At 43.1% G+C, this 21,478-nt stretch overlaps 2 protein-coding genes across 2 annotated transcripts; one reads left to right on the top strand and one right to left on the bottom strand.

Annotated features, from left to right (window-relative positions):
* The first annotated feature begins 614 nt into the window (after positions 1–614).
* On the top strand, positions 615–14,474 carry LOC308311624 (ubiquitin-protein ligase E3A-like). The gene is made up of 11 exons (XM_080758386.1): positions 615–895; positions 2,220–2,264; positions 2,690–2,997; positions 3,450–4,714; positions 5,358–5,502; positions 6,584–6,789; positions 8,135–8,299; positions 9,174–9,329; positions 10,402–10,475; positions 10,879–11,022; positions 11,507–14,474. Exons 1-11 carry the CDS (start codon positions 816–818, stop codon positions 11,625–11,627), a joined length of 2,709 nt encoding a protein of 902 aa, XP_080614512.1. The 5' UTR covers positions 615–815; the 3' UTR covers positions 11,628–14,474.
* Positions 14,475–15,740: 1,266 nt separating this feature from the next.
* LOC308311788 (cyclic nucleotide-gated channel alpha-3-like) lies at positions 15,741–20,444 on the bottom strand (the record flags this gene model as incomplete). The annotated part of the gene is made up of 7 exons (XM_080758566.1): positions 15,741–17,089; positions 17,192–17,298; positions 18,063–18,164; positions 18,449–18,721; positions 18,911–18,964; positions 19,645–19,812; positions 20,428–20,444. The coding sequence occupies 7 exons, from the start codon at positions 20,442–20,444 to the stop codon at positions 15,741–15,743; spliced, it is 2,070 nt and encodes a 689-aa protein (XP_080614692.1).
* Between the last annotated feature and the right edge of the window lie 1,034 nt (positions 20,445–21,478).

Below are 21,478 nucleotides of genomic sequence, written 5' to 3'. Positions count from 1 at the left end.
GTGTTGCTTAACTGGAAATATGTATAGTTGCTTAAAAAGAAAAGGTCACATAGGCCTACTCTGGTTTGGAATATAAAGTACATCACTGCGATGTGAAATGTAATCAAACATGAGATGCTGCATACTTTCCTTGCATCTTATTAAGGTGGACAACTGGACATACCTGAAATGTAACCAAGCATGGAGATGTTGCATACTTTCCTTGCATCTTGGTTAATTTAAACAAGACGAGTAACAGGTCAATTTATGCTTTAAGCTACAAGTGTCGAACGACAATGTCTTCAATGTGCTGACAATATAACAATGTAAAAGTAGTCTTGTGCGTCATAATAGTAGAGCTTACGTTCATTATGTTCTGCAATAAAAGGACAAACCTTTGAACAGTGTTTGATTTCAACCTTTGTTCACAATGTAAATAAACATGGTTCAGTTCTAGTGTGTTTAGCCTGGTTTGCATGCTGGAACACAGATTTCTTGCAGTGTGAGACAGCTCATCTGTGTTTATAGAAGTGAACCAGAGCCCTGCAGCTTTGCTTTGAACAAAACATTTACTTGGCAGTGGCAGTGGACAGCAGTGGTGCATTGTGGGATGTCATGTCAGTTACTGAAGTCAAGATGGCTGTAAACAGCAGAAAGAGGAAAGAGCATGTAGCAAAAAGGCCTTGAATGAAGTTAAATATCGAATATTGCAGAGCGTCTTGGATCAGAACGACGCCCGTGTTTTGCGGCGGTTTGCACTGGGCCTGTGGAGGGAGTCCTGCGTTCATAAATACTCAGAAGAATAACAAAGACAACAGAGGGATATAAAGTCTCGTATGAATCCCGACGAGAAGGAGGACTGTGAGTGTGCAGCGCCACCACAGGCCGAGACCACCCCGGCACGAGGATACGACAGGTGGGCAACGGAGCATGGAGAGGACCGGGGATTGAATCATATAGCCTGTATGTAGCTTAATGCTAACTGTCAATTGAGTTGTGCGCCGTCGTTGCGCTCCAGCGGCCACGTATAAGCCGTTTTTATATGAGGTGGTAACGGTTTACGCAACGTGCGTCTTGTTGGACATCGTTGAGTTTTTTTGGAGGAGAAAGTAATGTTATGGTTTTTTAGGTAGGATTTCACCGTGTTAGCTTAGGATGCTAATTCGGTAAACGTCATTAATACGAGCAGGCTGCTAAGCGAGCAAGGAATTGACAGTGACGTCACAATACCGTTTTTATTTATTTTTGTATTCACTTAACACCAACTAGTTATAACTAGAGTAAGAAGGAATACAAAGTTATATGGGGTAGAAGTGAGCTGATTGAATTTGTATTGCATTTGTATGTATTTATAGTTTGCAGAATTACAGTAACGGTACATTTCAAGCACAACTCAATACAAAAAAACGTAACTGAGTGGACGACCCACACTTGTTCAAGAGGGTGCACCTGTTCAATTCATCATATTATGATGAATTGAACAGTTCTTTAAATGTTATGATGATCATAACATTTAAAGACATACAAATATACACTTATTTATAGCCAAAAAAACAGGAAATCATTATAAAGGGAAAAGAAAACATATACAGTACGGGGGGGTGAGGGGTGGGTTGGCGATTCAGATTTGACTTGGGCCAGTTTCGAATTGCAGCCGTCCGTAGTAGGTGCCCTTTGAGAGCCGTTTTGAGCAAAGTACTTCTGCTTGACAGGCGCTTCTGGTTGTGACATCCCTGCTGAATCCTTGGTGCTGTTATCCTATTAGCCAGCTAGCTCCGGCTCTACTGCTCTATGAAGCTCCTGCAAGACCAACCGTCTGATTGTTGAGGAACCGGGAGCATTTCCTGCTCAAATTCCCTGCTAGGTTTTGGGGTCTGTAGTGGCAATTGTCTTTAACGTTTGGTCTGCTTTAAAGTACAGTACACGCGCCAGTCAGTTCCCATTTAGCTGCACAGTTAGCAACTTTAGCATGGTGCACTGTCATCTTTAGGCTGGTCCTGATCAGGACATGGGCTGACCCGGGCTTTGCTTGCATGAGACACCGGCTCTGGCATCCTGCTAGCCGCCTAGCCCGGTGCCGCAGTGTTGGACTGTACACCACTGTATTATTTAACTGTCTGATAAGATGAGACATCAACCGCCACCCAACCTGAGTTTAATTCATATCTTTGTCCTGAATGTCATGCCAGCGACTCGGAACAAGCTTGACCATTGCAATCATTTTGTTGTTATTCAATTAGAGAATACGAGGAGCCCGAAGTAGAAAACCCAGAAGCAAGCCGAATGTAAGTTATATTTTAGACCTATTGTCAAACTAATCTCATGCTAGTATACAGATGTGTATGCATGTGAATATTAACTTTCAACCAGTAAAACCCACAACACAGAAGCATGACCAGTTTTGTAGTTCTCTCTTTAACTCCAGCAACAATTGCATATTCTCTGTTTCTGTACATTTACCTTTATCCATTTCTACCTTTTTATTGTCACTGAATTCCCAGCAAATTACTGGATGTTTATTATGAGCATGATTTCTTTTTTGTGTTTGAGAGCATGAGAACATGGTATTTCTAATACAAATCACACTATCGTATATAAAGAGGTCCTTAACTTCTAACGAATAAGTGGACACTTTTGGGAGTGGGACTGACTCTGAGTTTGATCTGATCATAACCCCTGGTGTTTTGACCTCACCCCCCTGATAACGCAGGAAGCGTGCGGCCGCCAAGCATCTGATAGAGCGCTATTACCACCAGTTAACCGAGGGCTGCGGAAATGGCTCGTGTTCCAACTCCTGGTGTGCCTCGTCGACGGGCTTCCACCGCATGGACAACAACGCTGCGGCCGTCAAGGCCCTGGACCTGTACAAGATCAACGCCAAGCTCTGTGACCCCCACCCGTCCAAGAAGGGCACCACCTCTGCCTATCTGGAGAGCAGTGCCCACAACAACTCGGCGTGCAGCAACAGCCAGAAAATGAACCACAAGGACGTGCATTCTGTGAGGGACGACTTTAAAGGTGATGCATGTTATGAAGATTATTAAGCGCTTGCGACTAAATTGGGAGTACAGTCCATAAAATGGACAAAGTATGATTCTTGCCACCAGGTGGCTCACCTGGTGAGCGCATACAATTAAGGCTCACACTCTCCTTCCTTCCTTCCTTCCTGTCTGTCTCCACTATAGCTATTAGAGATGCTCCGATAATTGGCCGCCGATCGGCCATATCGGCCAATATATCAACTATCTGGAGAAACCGATCTTTTACACCATTTAAGTGGTATAAATGTCAGATATATATACTATCATTTTTCATCTTTGTGAGCTATCAAAAAAAGGCTTGAAAACATGATTCTTAATTTTCTAGTCGGTCTTCGGCAGAGGTGCACGATATTCATGAAACATTCCCCAAGGTCGTAGGCCCTTTTCTTTCTTTGTTTATAACCAAATACCATCCGATCTTCTCCTTAGATGTGACCTACCTGACGGAGGAGAAGGTGTATGAGATCTTGGACCTGTGCACTGAGAAGGATGACTACTCCCCTCTGATCCGGGTCATAGGCCGGGTGTACTCCAGCGCCGAGGGCCTGGTGCAGAGCTTCCGGAGGTCCAAGCCCCACACCAAGGAGGAGCTGAAGTCCTTGCAGGGAAAGGACGAGGACAAAGACGAGGATGAGAAGGAGGCGGCCGCCTGCTCCGCCACGGCCATGGAGGAGGACTCCCCCGCCTCGTCGTCCTCGTCGTCCTCCGCCTCGTCGCGGCTCGGCGAGAGCTCCGCGGGCGACGACGCCCAAAAGCTCGGGCCCGACGAGGTGACGGTCGACATCGACGCGGTGCGGCGGGTCTACGAGCGCCTGCTCTCCAACGAGAAGGTGGAGGCGGCGTTCCTCAACGCGCTGGTGTACCTGTCGCCCAACGTGGAGTGCGACCTGACGTACCACAACGTGTACTCGCGCGACCCCAACTACCTGAACCTGTTTGTCATCGTGATGGAGAACACGAACCTGCACAGCCCCGAGTACCTGGAGATCGCCCTACCGCAGTTCTGCAAGGCCATGAGCAAGCTGCCGCTGGCCGCACTCGCCAAGCTGGCGCGCCTGTGGTCGTGCCACGGCGCCGAGCGCATCCGCCGCATGATGGAGACCTTCCAGCAGCTCATCACCTACAAGGTGATCAGCAACGAGTTCAGCAGCCGCAACCTGGTGAACGACGACGACGCCGTGGTGGCGGCCACCAAGTGCTTGAAGGTGGTCTACTATGCAAACGCGCTGGGCGGCGAGCTGGACACCGGCCACACCGACGAGGTGGATGAGGAGCCCGTGCCGGAGTCCAGCGAGCTGACGCTGCAGGAGCTGCTGGGCGAGGAGCGCCGCAACAAGAAGGGGCCCCGCGTCGACCCGCTGGAGACGGAGCTGGGCGTGCGCACCAACGACTGCCGGCGCCCGCTCGTGGCCTTCGAGGAGTTTGTCAATGAGCCCCTCAACGAGGTGCTGGAGATGGACAAGGACTACACCTTCTTCAAGGTGGAGACAGAGAACAAGTTCTCCTTCATGACGTGCCCCTTCGTCCTCAACGCCGTCACCAAGAACCTGGGCCTTTACTATGACAACCGCATCCGCATGTACAGCGAGCGCCGCATCACCGTGCTCTACAGCCTGGTGCAGGGCCAGCAGCTCAACCCCTACCTGAGGCTCAAAGTACGCAGGGACCACATCATTGACGATGCTCTGGTCAGGGTATGTGTGACCCTTCAGTTTTTTAACCCATGGAAGCCCATTACCACCACTGAATACAAATTAGAAGGCCTAAACTGTGAGAGTTGACGCGTTTCGACTAAAGTTCTAATTCTCAGTCCACAATTGTAACTTATATGTTAGAATATCTGAATTCTGAGATTCCCTTTTCTCTCACATTTGCGAGGAAAAAAACCTACAACTAACTACTGCTGTGATTTAAAGTCAGCCTAGCGAGAAACAAACTCACAAGTAATTCAGGCTTTTAAAATTGTTCTTAGTGGTGGAAATGGGCTTCCATCTAAACCTTTGTGGTACATTCAAGATTGTTGCACTCGCAACTACTGTTTCTCTTTTCGAGGGAGAGACAAAACAAGTCAAATTTAGCAGATCACCACTATATAACAATATATGAAACTGTATTCAAATTGGTTAATTTCAACAGCAAGGTTGGAAATTGCTACATAAGTGATGAAATGGCAGCAGTCCAGTAGCAGTGGCCAAGCCTACTGTACAGTTAGTATATAAATCTCCTTTAAATGAGGTATAAACGGTTCCATGTGCCAGTTCCTCATATGCCATCTCATAATATTTTGAAGCTTAATGCATGCATAGTCTTATACTACATGGGCTTTGCTCCATGCAGTTGGAGATGATAGCAATGGAGAATCCTGCAGACTTGAAGAAGCAGCTATACGTGGAGTTTGAAGGAGAGCAAGGCGTCGACGAAGGGGGAGTTTCCAAAGAGTTCTTTCAGCTCGTGGTGGAGGAAATCTTCAACCCAGACATCGGTAGGGAAACGATGTTACAAATGTTAAAAGTTGATTGAAATTTGTATTTCACAGTATGTAGACTGGGTACAATTCGAACGAAAGCACAAGTCAATACAAAAACTGTTACTTGTGGATGAACCATGATAAAGCATTTACACAACAGGGTCCACTATTTTCAATTCATCGGATGCATTACATTACCCTCAGTCATATTATATGAAGCTGAAAACTACCATTGCATTGGACTCCACTGTAGTTTGAAACTTTAAACTATATGTTCAACTGCAGACCACACCCTAAACATGATGTAATTGTACCTGTGTAACCATTGACACCTGAGGGCAAAACAGGTACTGTTACATTGCAATTGTAGCCAGAGTAGTGCAACCTACAGTATTTGTCAGTTTCACTTTCAACATGTGCAAGTACAACACTACACATTGGCACTGGCAGCAGACTCCAAACAAAGTCAAAGGTTTTGCAGCTGGTCAAAATTATCAAAGTTCTTAAAGGACAAAACTGTCTCATACTCGCTGATTCGTTAAACCCCCTGAGCGTTAAACCCCGGCCATATTGTACACTGCTGGAATGGTGATTTAACGTCCAATCTCCACTCTTCGTTCTTGTTTTGTGCCTTAGACATAATTTGTCTCAGAGATTTTGACATTTCTGATGCCTGACACAGTCGACCAATGTGTGTGCTCTGTCTCCATTAAGTAATTCCAATCACTTTGTGTTTGTTGTCCCCGGAGAGGGATTATAGAAGTGTACTAGTACCTCCAAAACTCCTCAGACAAGCTTTCTTCAGAACTGTCGTGTCCATGGTGCTGAAATAACTTGCGCATTGAATACATGCTGTTCACATTGGTCTCTCTGCAGTGATATTCGGCTGGTTAGAAATTCTTGCAATGATGACATTTTGTTTTTATTGACCTGCCGAGGCCAAAAAAGAAGTTTGACTTTGTTGGAAGTATGCTGCAGGCTTCAGCATGAAGTTGCGTTTTAATTCTGCACATAGGTATGCAGCTTCTTACCTGACTCCACGGTGAAATAAAAAGCCCAATTTGCCATGTTTGCTTTTTCTTTTCTCCAAATGAAGGAATGTTCACATACGACGAGAGCACCAAGCTGTTCTGGTTCAACGCGTCGTCGTTCGAGAACGACGGGCAGTACACACTGATTGGCATCGTGCTGGGCCTGGCCATCTACAACAACTGCATTCTGGACGTGCACTTCCCCATGGTGGTCTACAGGAAACTCATGGGCAAGAGAGGCACCTTCAGGGATCTGGCCGACTCCAACCCAGTAAGGAAGCTCACCTCTTTGATCATTACTTTTTTCTCCTCATTCTTTTCCCCTTCTTTCCTGTCCTCCGCTCCTCTCCTCACCAGAGCTGGGGGATTAAAAAACAACAACCCACATTTTCATAAAGCGCACCTGCCTCCTCTGGAACCACGCAAGTCGGGGACAGACGCATGCAAACATTGACATTTCTTTGATTCTCTGAAATATTGGTTCAACCAAATTGCTGCTCTGGGTAATGCACACACCCCTGGGTCATTTTGGTTGGACAACGTACCTGAATTCTGTCCGGGACTGCTGCAAATGTGATTTATCTTGTTACTAAAAGGCAGGCACTAGGAATGTGATGATTCTCTGGTTGTCCAGACAACAGTGCAAACTTTGTTTATGTATTCACATGCATACATACAGATGTGTGAGTGTGCATGATGTGTACCTTAGTCCTCACTAAGGTACACCGCATCAGGCACACTCAAAACGGTCCTTGCGTATGCTTCTTTATACTTTACTCTTGAAACCTATGTTGAACTTTGGAAGAACTCTGTGTTGTATACGCCGGTGTAGTGAACATGGCATGGTGTAAGTGCAAATAGGGTCGATCATCTTTATCTCAAAATGACACTCTTAGCGCAAAAACAAATGCAAACAAAGTGGATTATGTCATGGCAAGTTTATTTGTGACACAGGACATTTCGACACCACAGTAATTAAGTGAAAAACTAGCAAAAATAGCCTACAAGTTCACAACGAGTTACGATGTGTTGTACTTTTTTTTTTTGAAATTTTGGAAAGTGAAAGTGCTTATTTGCATCTTTCTACTACATGGATCTTTTATAAATACTTAACCAATGAAAAATATAAACAAGAGCTTGAGACTAAATTACTTTGGATCCATTGGAATCTTGTTTTTTTTAGTTTTTTCACCGGTTTTGTACGGGAACCCCTTTTGGTATTTTAAGCATTCTGTTCTACTTTAGCTATTGAAAAATAGCAGATCTACAAGCTCATAGCGCGCCACTCTGTGGCGCACTACGAGCTTGTAGGTCTGCTATTTTTGAAAAGTCATGAAAATGTGGCGCAAATCTTTGTTTGAATATATATTTTAGAGCGAACATTGTTAACAAAAATATTGGCTCCTGGGGGGTCCCTGGAACTACATATATTGAGATGGGGGTCCTTGGCCCAATAGAGATAATTCTGGGGGTCCTTGACATGAAAAAGGTTGAGCACCACTGAAACATGGGTTTTTCAGAAATGTTAGGATTTAGAAGCCTTTTTGTTATCGACCTCAGTCAAAAATGGGTTAGTAGACACCCTAACAGTCTGGTTGTGTGTGTTGCTCCTCCAGGTTCTGTACCAGAGCCTGAAGGACCTTTTGGTGTATGAGGGCAGTGTGGAGGAAGACATGATGATCACCTTTCAGATCTCTCACACGGACCTGTTTGGGAACCCCCTCAGTTACGACTTAAGGGAAAATGGGGACAAGATCCCTGTCACAAACGAAAACAGGAAGGCAAGTAGCGTGATTCTCTCTCTCACACACACACACACACACACACACACACACACACACACACACACACACACACACACACACTGATTGGTTGCACTGGAGTCCATAGAACAGCGATTAACACAAATACCTTGAGTGGATTATACTTCTACAGGGAAAATACATTTTGAATTTTGTTAACATTATAGGTGTGTTCGCTTACACCCCTCAAAATATATGTCTGAAATTGACTTTGAGAACGTTAGCTGTGGACTTCAATCACATGATAGAACCAGGCCTTAATTGGAGACAGTGTGTAGAACACAGGCCATGTTATATAATAATGTATTAAAATGTACTGAATACAGTGCAATTAATTTAATGATAGTAAGGTTGATCATTTCTCTCCTGTTGAATTTGAATCTAAAAGGCAGAAGTAGGTCTTCCTGAAATGCAACCCACCCTCCCATTGTGTTTTATTCTCAGTTGCATATTATTTAATTTCCTTTACATCCGTCTCCTGGTGTGGTTTGATGTGTTGTCTGACGTCATATTTTTGAAGATTTCAAGAAAGATTTAAAAATAAACATCAGAAAGCTCAAAGTCCTCATTTAGTTGGTAGCAATTTACACTCAAAATGTCTCAAACATCACGCATGCAATGATAGGAAATAGGCAGGACATGGTTTTAGTAGAGATTTCCTATAGTAATCGGCTGTTCTGCATTGAAATGCATACAGACAGCAGAGCGACCGCAGCAGTGTCTTAATTACTAATACATATTCCAGCACATACTTACTTGGCAAAAAAAAAAATTGAAGCACGAGAAAGTGCAATTCCCCGTTCTGGAACAGAAACTTGCCTGTAACAGAATTGTTGTTCCTCTTCTGGTGCAGGAGTTTGTGACCCAGTATGCAGAGTACATGCTGAACAAGAGTGTGGAGAAGCAGTTCAAAGCCTTCAGGAGAGGCTTTCACATGGTGACCAATGAGTCGCCCCTCAAATACCTGTTCAGACCAGAGGAGATTGAGCTCCTAATCTGTGGGAGCAGGGTGAGTGAGCCTTTGGTTTGATTCTACAAATGTCTTCTAGTGTAAATCCTGACGGTTTTCAGAAAAACCCATGTTTCTGTCAGGTGGTTCTTAAACAGAAATATCTGTATTTGGCCGCCGACCCCCATCTGAAAATATGTTGTTCCAGGGAAGGGAAGCAAAGATTTGAGTTAAAAACAATATATATATATTTTTTTTTCAAAGATTTACGCCACATTTTCACGATATTTCAAAAATAGCAGACCTACAAGCTCGTAGCACGGCACTCGGTGCAATATGTAGATCTGCTATTTTTCAATAGCTATAGTATAACATAATGCTTAAAACACCAAAAGGGGTTCCCGCCCAGAATGGGTTAAGCATTTTAAATCGGTCATAGTAATCACTCGCCCTCTGTCTGTCTGTCCATCACATTTATGAATTTCAATACAGTGTACTGCCACTTTCTTTTAACCATAACCTCTGTGTAAACTGTTAAAAGCTACACAGCCTTTAATGATTTAACCACTTAAATCCTATATACTTAGTTGACCAGGGTTCCCCAGGGCTTTATACTTTGCTTTTTTCAGTGAAGTGAATTGGAGTAGAGAGAAAAAGAGAACATCTACAAGCTCACAAAGCGTTGTTGCAATGTTTTGTGATCTTGTAGATTTGCTATCTTTGCTGAATGTTCGCCCACAGAATAGGGACATTTGATTAAACTTCACCACAAATAAATATCATCCATAATAAACATAAAATAATACGCCAAGCTTACATTAAATGTAAAAAAAAAAAAAAAGCATCTGAACGCACAGCATGTTGATGTGTCACTACACTTACAGTACATTAGATCACAACAAAGAGAGGAAAAGTCAAGTCGGTTGGACGTTAAGTTCAGATAAACAGGGTCTGGACTCTCTGGTGAAGCGGGATTCTACAGTAAGTACACGTTTCACACAGATTAATTCCTTGACTTCAGTTTCAGATTTCTGAGGGGGGCCCCTTCCGTACCTGTAAATCTTTTCCTTTGTGTTTTCATTTAGTTTCACAATCCTTAAATTCCATCCTTCCTGTCACACTGTGCACACAGAATCTAGACTTCCTAGCACTTGAAGAAACGACGGAATATGACGGCGGTTACAACAGAGATTCTCGAATCATCAAGTAAGACACTGCATGTATGACTTTTTCACTCTGTGGCTTCACTATCGGTTGTAATGTCACTCTTATTATAAGTCACTCTGGATGAGTACAAGTGATGCATAAAGGCATTCAGCATCGGTGTAGCAGTGTTATACACCCATGTGTGTTGGTAAATGTTTGAGATCTTTGTAATGTAACACTTAACCAAATGGTCTTTGGTACTTCTTACTACCCATTGTCTCCTAAATAAATGGTATGAAATGTATACTATACCTAAACAAACTGCTAACTTACTACATTTCCCCCGAATGACTTGCAACAGCCACTTGTTGAAAGTAATCCTACTTTAAAACCGTTACCAAAACCATTGGAATTAAAGCATCACCCACTCAACCCTCAAACCTGTTTGTGTGTGTGCCGACAGAGAGTTCTGGGAAACGTTGCACTCGTTTGGTGAGGAGCAGAAGCGACTGTTCCTACAGTTCACCACAGGCACGGACCGAGCACCTGTGGGCGGTCTGGGAAAGCTCAAGATGATCATCGCAAAGAATGGCCCAGACACAGACAGGTAACCCCCTCCCGCGAGTATCACAGCGGCTGTCGGCCATTGAAAAACCGTGTTTTGACCAGAAACAACATTCATGGCGCCGATTTGGAGATAAAAGCCATTGAAAACAGCACATAGAACGCACGTAGATGCATGCGGAACTTAAGATGGCGCCGTCCAGTGTCACACTCGACACTAGCATGCTAACGGGACTTGGCTGTCGACTCGATCGGATCAAAACATGAATTAGTTAAATAAAAGACCCGTATCACGTAACTTACAGGATCGGCAGGTGGCCAGACTAAAGCTTATTTACGTGATTTACATGAACGGCGGGTTTTGTGTTGTCTGTCTGTGACATTTCACTGTCATCTAAGTTTGAGTCTTCCATTGACATCCACAGTTGATTCCATTATAAATTTAAAAGTAGTAATATACTGTGTGTATATACTGTATCTCTTTGTCCCACTGTCTTGGGTGTACATCTTTCTCTCTTGTGCCGCAGGCTACCCACGTCTCACACCTGTTTCAACGTGCTGCTGTTGCCCGAGTACAACACCAAGGAGAAGCTAAGAGAGAGACTGCTCAAAGCCGTCACCTACGCCAAAGGGTTTGGCATGCTCTGAGGCTTGCCACCCAAATCCCCACCAACACACCTAACCGCCCCTAACTCCCCCCCCTTATCTGTACCCATCTAAAAAGCTGACAGAAACACAGGTCACGGGGGGAAAAGTACAAAAAAAAGAAAAGAAAAAAAAGGATCTGAGTAAAAAGCGAACTTAACAACAAAAAAAAATAGAAAACAAACAAAATAACTCCACGGTAATGTAATGAAATGCGAGACGATGTGGTCATGATGGTTCACGTGATAGAGCGTTCTAGCAGTAGTCCTTCTGGTCAATCCTGCATTGTAAAAAGCCACATCCTCTCGGTGCGAGCGTAGCAAACATGCGATCAACCCCCTCCCCCTCCTCTTACACACAGTACATGAATGTGCTGCAGCCCCTTCCCATTCCCCCTTTCTTTTTTTTTCTATGTACAGAGAGGAATTGTCTTTCCTTATTATTTATTTTATGGTTGAAATCGGTTCTTTTCCATGCCTGTGACTGGGGTGACTCCTTCTTACGTTTGTGGGAATGGGACAGTCGAGCTTATTAATGCATATGAATCCGGACAATGCATAATCAAATAAATACACACCTTGACATTTGATGACAGCTCTCACAGTCATTTTAGAGTGGTCTTGGGTTACTTGAAAACAACTTTCCTCAACTTTCCTCCCCCAGCCATTCAGCTCACAACCATTGGTCAAGATTGTGGATTTTTTTTAAATTATTATTATATTGTCAACTTTTCATAAAATTACAACATTTGGAAAGTGATTGTCATTTTTGTCAAAAGAAAAACCTAAAGAAATGGCACATCTTCATTTTTCTTTATTTTCACCATTCGGAATACCGCGGGTTAGACTGAAATGTCAGAGCTGTGTAAGTGCACTTAGACCTTTTCAGAATGTTTGTTTATTTGGTTGTTTTTCGGCCACGGGTTGCCATGATTGTTTGTTTTTAATTTTCTTGCGTCTTCCTGTGTTGACAGTTATCAATAAACAAAAAGAGAAAAACAGTATAATGTAGATCTCGGTGTGGTTGGGGGTAAACGGATTCACACAGGCGCACTCCTCCCAATGGAGGATTTGTACCCCTCTAGACCACTCCAGATGGCAAAACATAGACTCAGCAGTGTGATGTAGCGCTTTTAGAGCCAAAGAGTTTGTACCGAGAGATACAGCATGCACTTGTTGTGCCAACTAATATAGCCAGTTGACTGGCTAATCCCTTCCCTATCCGCTTCCCTGCTAATTGCTCGGTGCAGGCGCGTTGTGTCGTTTTCTATGAATAGACACCATCACACTGCAGAGCCTGTTATGAGAATTATGAATTATGATTATGTTTAGTTGTAACCCTCCACCTGTAGAATCAAGGCGTTGTGTGCTATGCTACATTGCATTTCTGTTAAAAAGGAATCGACTACAGACGTTTGTCACCTACAAAACCTCCCACCCCCCCCCCCCCCCCCAGCAAACCAATGGACCTCTATCTTGACTGTGTAACAATTCTTTAATGGCATCGATTTTGTTTTGTCGGGGTACCTCGATTTGAATGCCAACTGTGAAAATAGCCCGCACCCCCAAACACCCATCAGTTCCCCTTTTTATTTGGGTTTATTAGATGTTTGTTTTTCTTCCAAGAAAAGGTTTTGGACAGTTAAATAGGGGTGTAATCACTGTTTTATAAAAGGACGCAAATAATAAGGACACTAGTGACATCCGCCTACATGCTGTCCTTGCACAAAGCGTCTGGCCGCTGTCACATAACTTGACACTCCCGACTCCTGTTGTCTCCTACCTCATGCCTGCTCTCATCGGACTTGAGCAAAACAAACTTCCAGACTTCTGCAAGGTGGAAAAACCCATGAGCCACAAGGTAGTAGTGAGTGTTTCACTTCACACCCATACACACACACTCGTATGCACACAACTGGAGGGGGAGCTGGGGGTTTTAGTGCTTTGCTCAAGGGCGCCTCAGCAGTATACATTTGAGGGATGAGAGGAGAGAGCATCGTGCCTACCACGTTTTCTCTAAACCCTGACCCCAGCCTTGTCAGAGCAGTAGTAGGAGACAAGAGGAAGAGAGGGATGTCGTCTGGAAAGTTGAAGCACTCTTTGTCCGTCTGAGATGCTAGCTCTGTTCGCTCACAGTATGCCACTAAACAAAGGTCGCTCGGGGTTGTGTGTTAGACGAGAGCCAATGCAACAGTACACAACTGCCCTGAGCCTTCCTCTCTGTGTTCCATTGCTCTTGTGTTTGTTTTTTCTTTGCCCCCTTTAGTTCCTGGTTTCAGCCAGACCACGGTGGTAGACCATTTCTAAATCATTTATAGCGTTTTTTCTTTTTTTTTGCTACTGTCTGTGCCAGACAAGGGGAGATTTGCCACATGGGACAGCAACAGCACATGCCTGGGAAGGTTAGCCTATCACAACAGAAGTATTTCACATTTCAATGTATTATTGGTTTCCACAATCGGGAACTTCCCTCGATAATATCTGAGATGTCCCCCGTTGTCTGCTACACTCCCTGGAACACTGAGGGCTAAAAAAAACCCAACGCAATTTCTGTTGAAGCCCAGGTCTGGCCTCAGCTGTTCTTCTTTACTTTGTACCTCTTGTTTTGTACTGCTGAAAATGCTGCTCACCTAGCTATGTACAAGGACTCTAGGGCCCAGTGAAGGAAAAAGGTGAAAGGTTGAAACCTGTTCTCGGGAAGGGAAGCAGTTCTTTGTCTGTAGGTTGGTTTGAGCCGACAGTTACATTCTAAAGGATACAAATTGATTAAAAGGTAAAAAATAAATTAAAAAAAAGTATTGTGTTGTGAAAAAAAACATGCTAAATAAAAGTGACTGCTTTTTTTTCCATCTCTTGTTGCCTGACAATCCTGCTTTTTAGTCCACGGTAAAAGGGTTTCTCGTTCCCTCCTCTCCCCATGCTCTTTCTGACTTTCGGTGTCTTTATCTTCCCTTATCGACTATATTTTGATATTTATATATAATTTGATTCTGCTGTAAAGGTGTTGTGACAGAAACTATGCCACTAAATAATACATTACGTGGTTGAATTGACTATACTGCCTGAATTAATTTGGTATTCAACATAATAGAATTTGAGATTGAATGTATCTTTTTGGCTTTGTTTAGACCGGACAGTGAAAAGAGATGAGGCTCAGGTGTGATGACAACACGGGTCCCTAGTCAGAGTTGGACCCGGGACCTTGCATTTGTGTCAACACACTATCTATGGTCAGCTACTGGTATGTCCCTGGCAGTTAAAACTGCTGCTTCTTAGCAGTTTGGTATATAATGTCAACTCCTAGTTTGAAGGCGTTTGTCAGCACTTTCAAAGAGTTTCTGGATGTGTATACTGAACGTTTAGGAAATGTCACTGAGAAACACTAATATAACTCCATGGATATGTTGTTTTATTAAGAAGATCCTTGTTTTATTATGAACATGAAAATGTCTTAACAATTGATCACTATTATATTTAATTCTGTTTTCATCAAAAGCACACCATATATAGTACTGTATGTGACTTACAATCTGATATACTGTAAACTTAAAATAGTGTTTTGAAATAGCATAGTATTAAAATAAGTTTATTTTAAAGGGTAAAGACGTCACAAATGATGTAATTGTGCAAAACTTTGTGTAACGTTAATGATAGTTAATATAAGCTATATTTGAACAAGCAACTCTTTTTACACCAATATAAATATTTACAACATTGCCCGATCAATATAGTAGGCTGTAAAATAATTACAACAATGCATAGTGTGGTTTAGGAAAATACAGTAGTCAGAATTGTGGGGAATCACACTATTCTATAACAGTATATTGGAATATATTGGATAGAAGGAAACATTCAGTGTCAATACTAAATTACACTGAATGTTACCTAGCTGCCTTTTAGAGGATGCTTTTATCCAAAACACATTACAGTACTGAACTGTAAATGCATATAGCAGGGCTGAGCTGAAAGCTAATTATTAGTGCCAGGTTCTACCCATGGAGTACATATCTTGTGATGAAAAAACTAAAATATACAAAGTACAGTATATCACAGTAATACTAGTATATTTGCCATTTCACAATTTTGTTTTTAAATATTGTCCTATGTCTGGGATATCCTAATCTCTTACAGTGCAGACCTCGTTCTCGATATTTGTGAGTCGTTGCTTGAGCTTCCGTTGGTGGGTTTCATAGCTATCCGTTATCTTAGAGACCTTGGACATCATGAGGTCGATGTGGCGCTCCATCAACTGGACCTTATCCTCCAGGTCTTTCATATCGGTAGCTTTGGCAAGATTCTCGTCAATGAGATTGTCTTTCATCAGAATGGACTTGCCCTTCTCATACAGAGCGGTCTTGGCGTCTGGATACTCGAGCAGCGCTTCCACCAGGTCGTCCTTGGACAGAGCAAAGAGGTCTGAGTATCCCACGCTCCGGATGTTTGCCGTTCTCCGGTTGCCCGCCTTGCTGCCCTTGATGCCGAGGATGCTGAGTTCCCCGAAGTACGCCCCGTCGCTCAGGACTACAAATTGCGTGACGCCGTCGTCTGCCACCACCGCAAGATTCCCTGCCTTGATGATGTACATCTCCCTGCCGATGTCACCCTTCTTGCAGATGTAGTCTCCGGGGCTGAAGACCTGTGGCTGAAGCTTGAGGACCAACTCGATCAGCAGACCGGCCTCGCAGTCCTGGAAGATTCGCACTTTCTGGAGCGTCTCCAGGTGCACGTTGATGGCAATCTCTGCCTTCAGCTTGTCTGGGAGGTTCCTCAGCACCTGCTTCTCGTCACAGTGCTTCTGCTCGGTCCAGAGGTAGTCGAACCACTTGACCACTCTTAACTCCAGATCTTTGGTGACATTTCGGAATATCATGTACTGCTTGATGGAGTCGATCTTGGCCTGAAACTCGACGCGCGTTGCGTTCATGTTGGAGATCATGGCACCAACATTACCGACGATCGTGGCAAAGATCAGGACACCGGCGAGGAAGTCGCAAACCACAAAAAAGTACTCTATGTCTCGGACAGGGGGCGGCGTCTCGCCGATTGTGGTCAAGGTGAGTGTGGACCAGTAGAGGCAATAGACATACTGTCTGGCCAAGCGTCCATACACAGGGTGGTTGACTTTGGGATACACCCAAGTGTCTGACCCAAAGCCTAATGTCTTAGATATGGCAAAGTAGAGGCAGGCGTTCCAGTGGATGATGATGATGATATAAAGCACAAGGTTAGCGATTCGAAAGAGGTTGGGGACGTTGGTTCGAGTCTCGGTGCGGTCAAAGAACTCAAAGAGGCGACCTATCTTGAAGAGCCTGTTGAATCTCCACTCTGGGTTATGAATGCCAATTTGTAAGAATATAAAGTCAGTGGGAAATATCGATATCACGTCCAATTTGAACTGCCTTGTCTTCATGTATCTTTCTCTCAGGACCTTCTCATCCTTCACAAGCAGTCCTTGCTCCAGAAAACCTGTTCACACAGGACGATTGGAACCCATGAATGATTAATCAAACACGTACGTACATTTTTATTTAATACTGCATGTGTTTACATATTCAACAAAGTACTTACCTGTCCTGGTTCTCAGAAATGTGTCTATGTAGTACATAACATCCGAGCAGTAGTCGAGAACCAGCCAGAGTGTTAGATTATTTTTCTGAAGTTCATTGAAACAAGACCTGTGGTGGAAGCATAAATACAAGGGGATGCATCACAAAAAAGAACACTCAGATGAAAATGTTTAAAGACGAAAACCACCACATGAAAACCTGCCATGTGATTAAAGGACTATAACGGTGTCAATACTTGTATGTCATTGTTTATTCACAACTTTGGCCAAATATTGTATTGTAATATTGTATCATCATAAATGTTACAGAACATACCTCAATCATCGATTCAATATTAGTCTAACAGTACATTGGTAAATATTCAAATTGTATTTATAAATCAATATTTTCTCCAGGGACTAGTTTAAGTTAAACTTTTCAACTGCTCTTAAAACAAATTAAAACACAGTGATAACTGCCAAAAGTACAAAAGGGCCATAATGTTCACTATGTTGGCTATCTCAAGCAAGTTTACAGTCTGTGCAAATTGATTGTCATACCGTAGGCTATGATAGCCTACCGCAACTTCCTTGAAAGTCAAACGAACCACGGTTTGCTTTGGAAAATGGTCAAGTTGCGTCAAGCCAGACCACTTGTATGGTTCTTTAAGCCTTCACAAATTATGTTGGGGAAACGGTAGGTTTCAAGTTACTATACTTGTTTAGTACAGTGAATAACGCTGCTTAGTTATATAAAACAAAAGCAAAAAAAGAATTACAACCAAATATAATAATCTCTTCTATTACACAGAAGGTTAGAATCCAGTTGAGTGTATGGTGATGTGTTATGGGTAAAATTCGTTATTGAATAAATAGTATGGAATGGAATGAGACCTTGTCACCAGAATCATCAGGTTGTAGAAGATGGGAATGGAGATGACACCCAGCATGTAGTAGTATGTGTCTGTTGCAGGGTCCAAAATCCACACCTCTTTCCTGAAAGAGAAAATGTAGTTTTGATCCACCAAAACGTTGTATCCACAGTAATTTGCTCAAAGAACAAATAGATGAAATATATAAAGTGTTAAGAGAGGTTCTTATATTACGTCTTCTATGGTGGTTACAGATTAGATGATTTACACAAGTACAAGCAACTTCCCCTTTAGCTAAGAATGCAAGAAGCAATTTAGATTTCCAATTAGGAACTAGAATTCTAATTAGAAACTAGTGAATGACTTATTACAACATCATGTTTACTATTTTCATGCGGCCATACTCACGGGGGCTCTTCCTTTTTCTTGTCATCCTTTTTGTCATCTTTCTTGGCATCCTTTTTGTCATCTTTCTTCTCATCTTTCTTCTCGTCTTTTTTCTCATCTTTCTTCTCATCTTTTTTCTCCTCTTTCTTCTCCTCTTTTTTCTCATCTTTCTTCTCATCTTTTTTCTCATCTTTCTTCTCATCTTTTTTCTCCTCTTTCTTCTCCTCTTTTTTCTCCTCTTTCTTCTCGTCTTTTTTCTCATCTTTCTTCTCATCCTTCTTGTCATCCTTTTTGCTGTGAACAACATTCACAAATGGTCGGCAGCAGTTCATAACCTCACTTCATGTGGAATGCATTCACAGACCACATGGGGGCAGTATAATATGGTTTTGTGATGTTTTGCTCTAACAGAGTAGACTAAAAGAAACCATCAAAAATAAATACATAAATGTTATTATTATTATTCAATCATACTCCACTTACTCAGTATTATTGCAGTTGTTCATGTTCAGTGCAGCCAGTGGAAACTGACCATTGCTGAAATGGAAGAAAATGGACTCATCAGTTTATATTATATATGTTTAAATAAGTGTGTGTGTGTGTGTGTGTGTGTGTGTGTGTGTGTGTGTGTGTGTGTGTGTGTGTGTGTGTGTGTGTGTGTGTGTGTGTGTGTGTGTGTGTGTGAGAGAGATAGGTGTGTGGGGGTATCGACTACTGTAACAGTACATTGAGATCAAAGAGTAAAACTTAGAGTTGCACACTATAGCTCCCTTTGCCCTTTTTTATTTTGCAGTTACAGATTTGAGTCCAGTTTTCTGATGAATTGAAAATGGAGGGCCCTTATCTAAACAAGTCTTGGTGCTTTTTCTGCTTTTATCCTCGTAGCAGTTTTTGTTGTTGTATCAGTCTGAAGAAGAGTATGGGTCCAAACATTACTCTCTTATTCTTTGATCTCAGTTCACATGGGGGGCCAGGACCTGCTTTCAAAAGGTCGGACTACTCTTTGACCCCAATCAGTATGTTGAGTCACATTTTGTTTACTCAAATCACAGACAACGTACACTATGAGCTGGTCCTCAAATGCGTTATCGAAACTCTCTCATTAGTTTGTGTTGTCATATATACAGTATCTGAGGCAAAATGCCAGCCAGTGTCGCTTAAACAAACAAACCAGGAAACGCAGACAAAACACTGTTTGACCCGAGAGCTGAACTCACTTCCCGCAGAGGAGCTGCTCTGGGCTCCTTGGGGAAGTCGTGCTCTCAGCCCTCCAAGCCTGTCTGAACTCAGTGTGGCTGGCCATGATGGAGCCTGCAGGGACCACCCGGTAGTCTCTACCCTGGGAACCCCAGCCCCTCGCAAAGGAAGGCATGAAGCGGGACAGCCTGGAGGTACAGATGGAGGTATGCAGACATTAGTTTAGTTTTGTATACCCAGCACGTGTTAAACTTTTATTTTGAGATTAGGTCTAAAACATTATTCCAAAACGTCGCATAGTGTCTTCCTTCATCCTTCAAAAATGTTAAACCCATAACCGTGACTAATACACGCAGACTTAAAGGACCACTTTACAACCTATATATTCATATAATTGGACCTCAGTAATGTTCATGATAAAATACCACAATTGTTTTCCTACTCGATCTGCGTATCAGAGGAGGGCTGTGGGCAGTTCAGAAACCCGTCTTCCAGTGACATCATCGACGGGGAATCAAGCTAATAGAAACTGCAGGCTTTCTATTCCTGAAATGTGATAATGGAAGCTATCGTTCTCACGATAATAAAACAAATCTGCCTAACGATGATATCACTGGAAGACGGGTTTCTGAACTGCCCCTAGCCCTCCTATGAGACAGAATTAGTAGAATTAGAATTTTGGTATTTTATCATGAACATTAGTGATGATCAATTATATGAAGATGGGTTGAAAAGGGGTGAAGTTGTCCTTCAATGGCACACTTTGATCTTCTATGTATGTAAACCTTCTACATGGCTCTAACCTGCTGCCACCTTCCATTTCCTGCACGTCCTCAGTGCTGTGGGCAGATGGAGGGGGGACGGGGGGGTCGGGATGCGAGTGCTCCGTGCAAATCTTGGGCATGTCGTCGTCTCACTGGTGAGTCTCGCTGGCTTTTCTCTGCACCAGGATGTCAGGCTGACACACAGCTGGGGGACAGAAGAGGTACGACGATGGGCACAAGATAAAAAATAATTTACGTCAGTGATATTGTTTCGATTGGATCTTCATAAGGCTTCATGGGGCTCAACCGACAATTCTATGACCCACTCTGGTGTGACCACGTGTGGTGTGGATATGGCCATCATCATGGGTGGCCATAACTGAGTGGATGGGTGGCCATATCTGAGTGGTTAGTGATATAGCTGCATAAGCAAATTGATAACCATGACATGATGATTGTCTACTACCGCATCAGAGGACATATGATATGAGATGCCTGCGTGTTCCTGCTCATTGTGTTCTCATCATGGTTTCAATGATCTACTATAGATCCACTGTATATATTCCTCTGTGTGTGCTCAATAAACTTTAGAATGTATGTGTAACGCATCAGTGTGTGTTGGCATGTGTTCTCTGGCGTGCCTGCGACGCGATGGATCCTCGCCCCACCACCCAAAAGGTTTAGAATGAAGACTTCTAGAGGCCTTAGAGATGGTCGCCACCTTGAATCATTACACCGCCTGGGGAGCCCAGAGCCCCTGGTTGTCCCAACGTATGATTCCAGGCCAGGTCAGCAATGTGTCGATGATGTGTCCCTGAGCAAGACTCTTAACCCTGAATTGCTCCATGAGAGCCAGAATGGCTGCTCACTGCTCCTAGTTGTTATAGGATGGGTAAAAGCAGAGGACGAATTTCACCTACCGGTATATGCATACTATTGTCTATATACATAATAATAATGTGACAAAATAACACCCCAAAGGAGTGGGGAAAATAGAAATGCCAGCACTCAATATATGTCCTTTTCACATGATTTATTTACCCCTGACTGCTCGTCAGAGGTAACTAAATCATGTGAAAAGGACATACGT

This window comes from Protomyctophum bolini (assembly GCF_963924005.1).
Source record: "Protomyctophum bolini genome assembly, chromosome: 24".
Taxonomy (NCBI): Eukaryota; Metazoa; Chordata; class Actinopteri; order Myctophiformes; family Myctophidae; genus Protomyctophum; species Protomyctophum bolini.
This window is presented reverse-complemented; position numbering and strand designations above follow the sequence as displayed.

What these genes read in the sequence shown, in the direction of transcription:
- LOC308311624 (XM_080758386.1), top strand. Translation starts at nt 816, where the DNA reads ATGAATCCCGACGAGAAGGAGGACTGTGAGTGTGCAGCGCCACCACAG. An exon ending in AACCCAGAAGCAAGCCGAAT is followed by an intron (nt 2,265 to 2,689) that starts GTAAGTTATATT and finishes CTGATAACGCAG; the next exon opens with GAAGCGTGCGGCCGCCAAGC. An exon ending in ATCTGGCCGACTCCAACCCA is followed by an intron (nt 6,790 to 8,134) that starts GTAAGGAAGCTC and finishes TTGCTCCTCCAG; the next exon opens with GTTCTGTACCAGAGCCTGAA.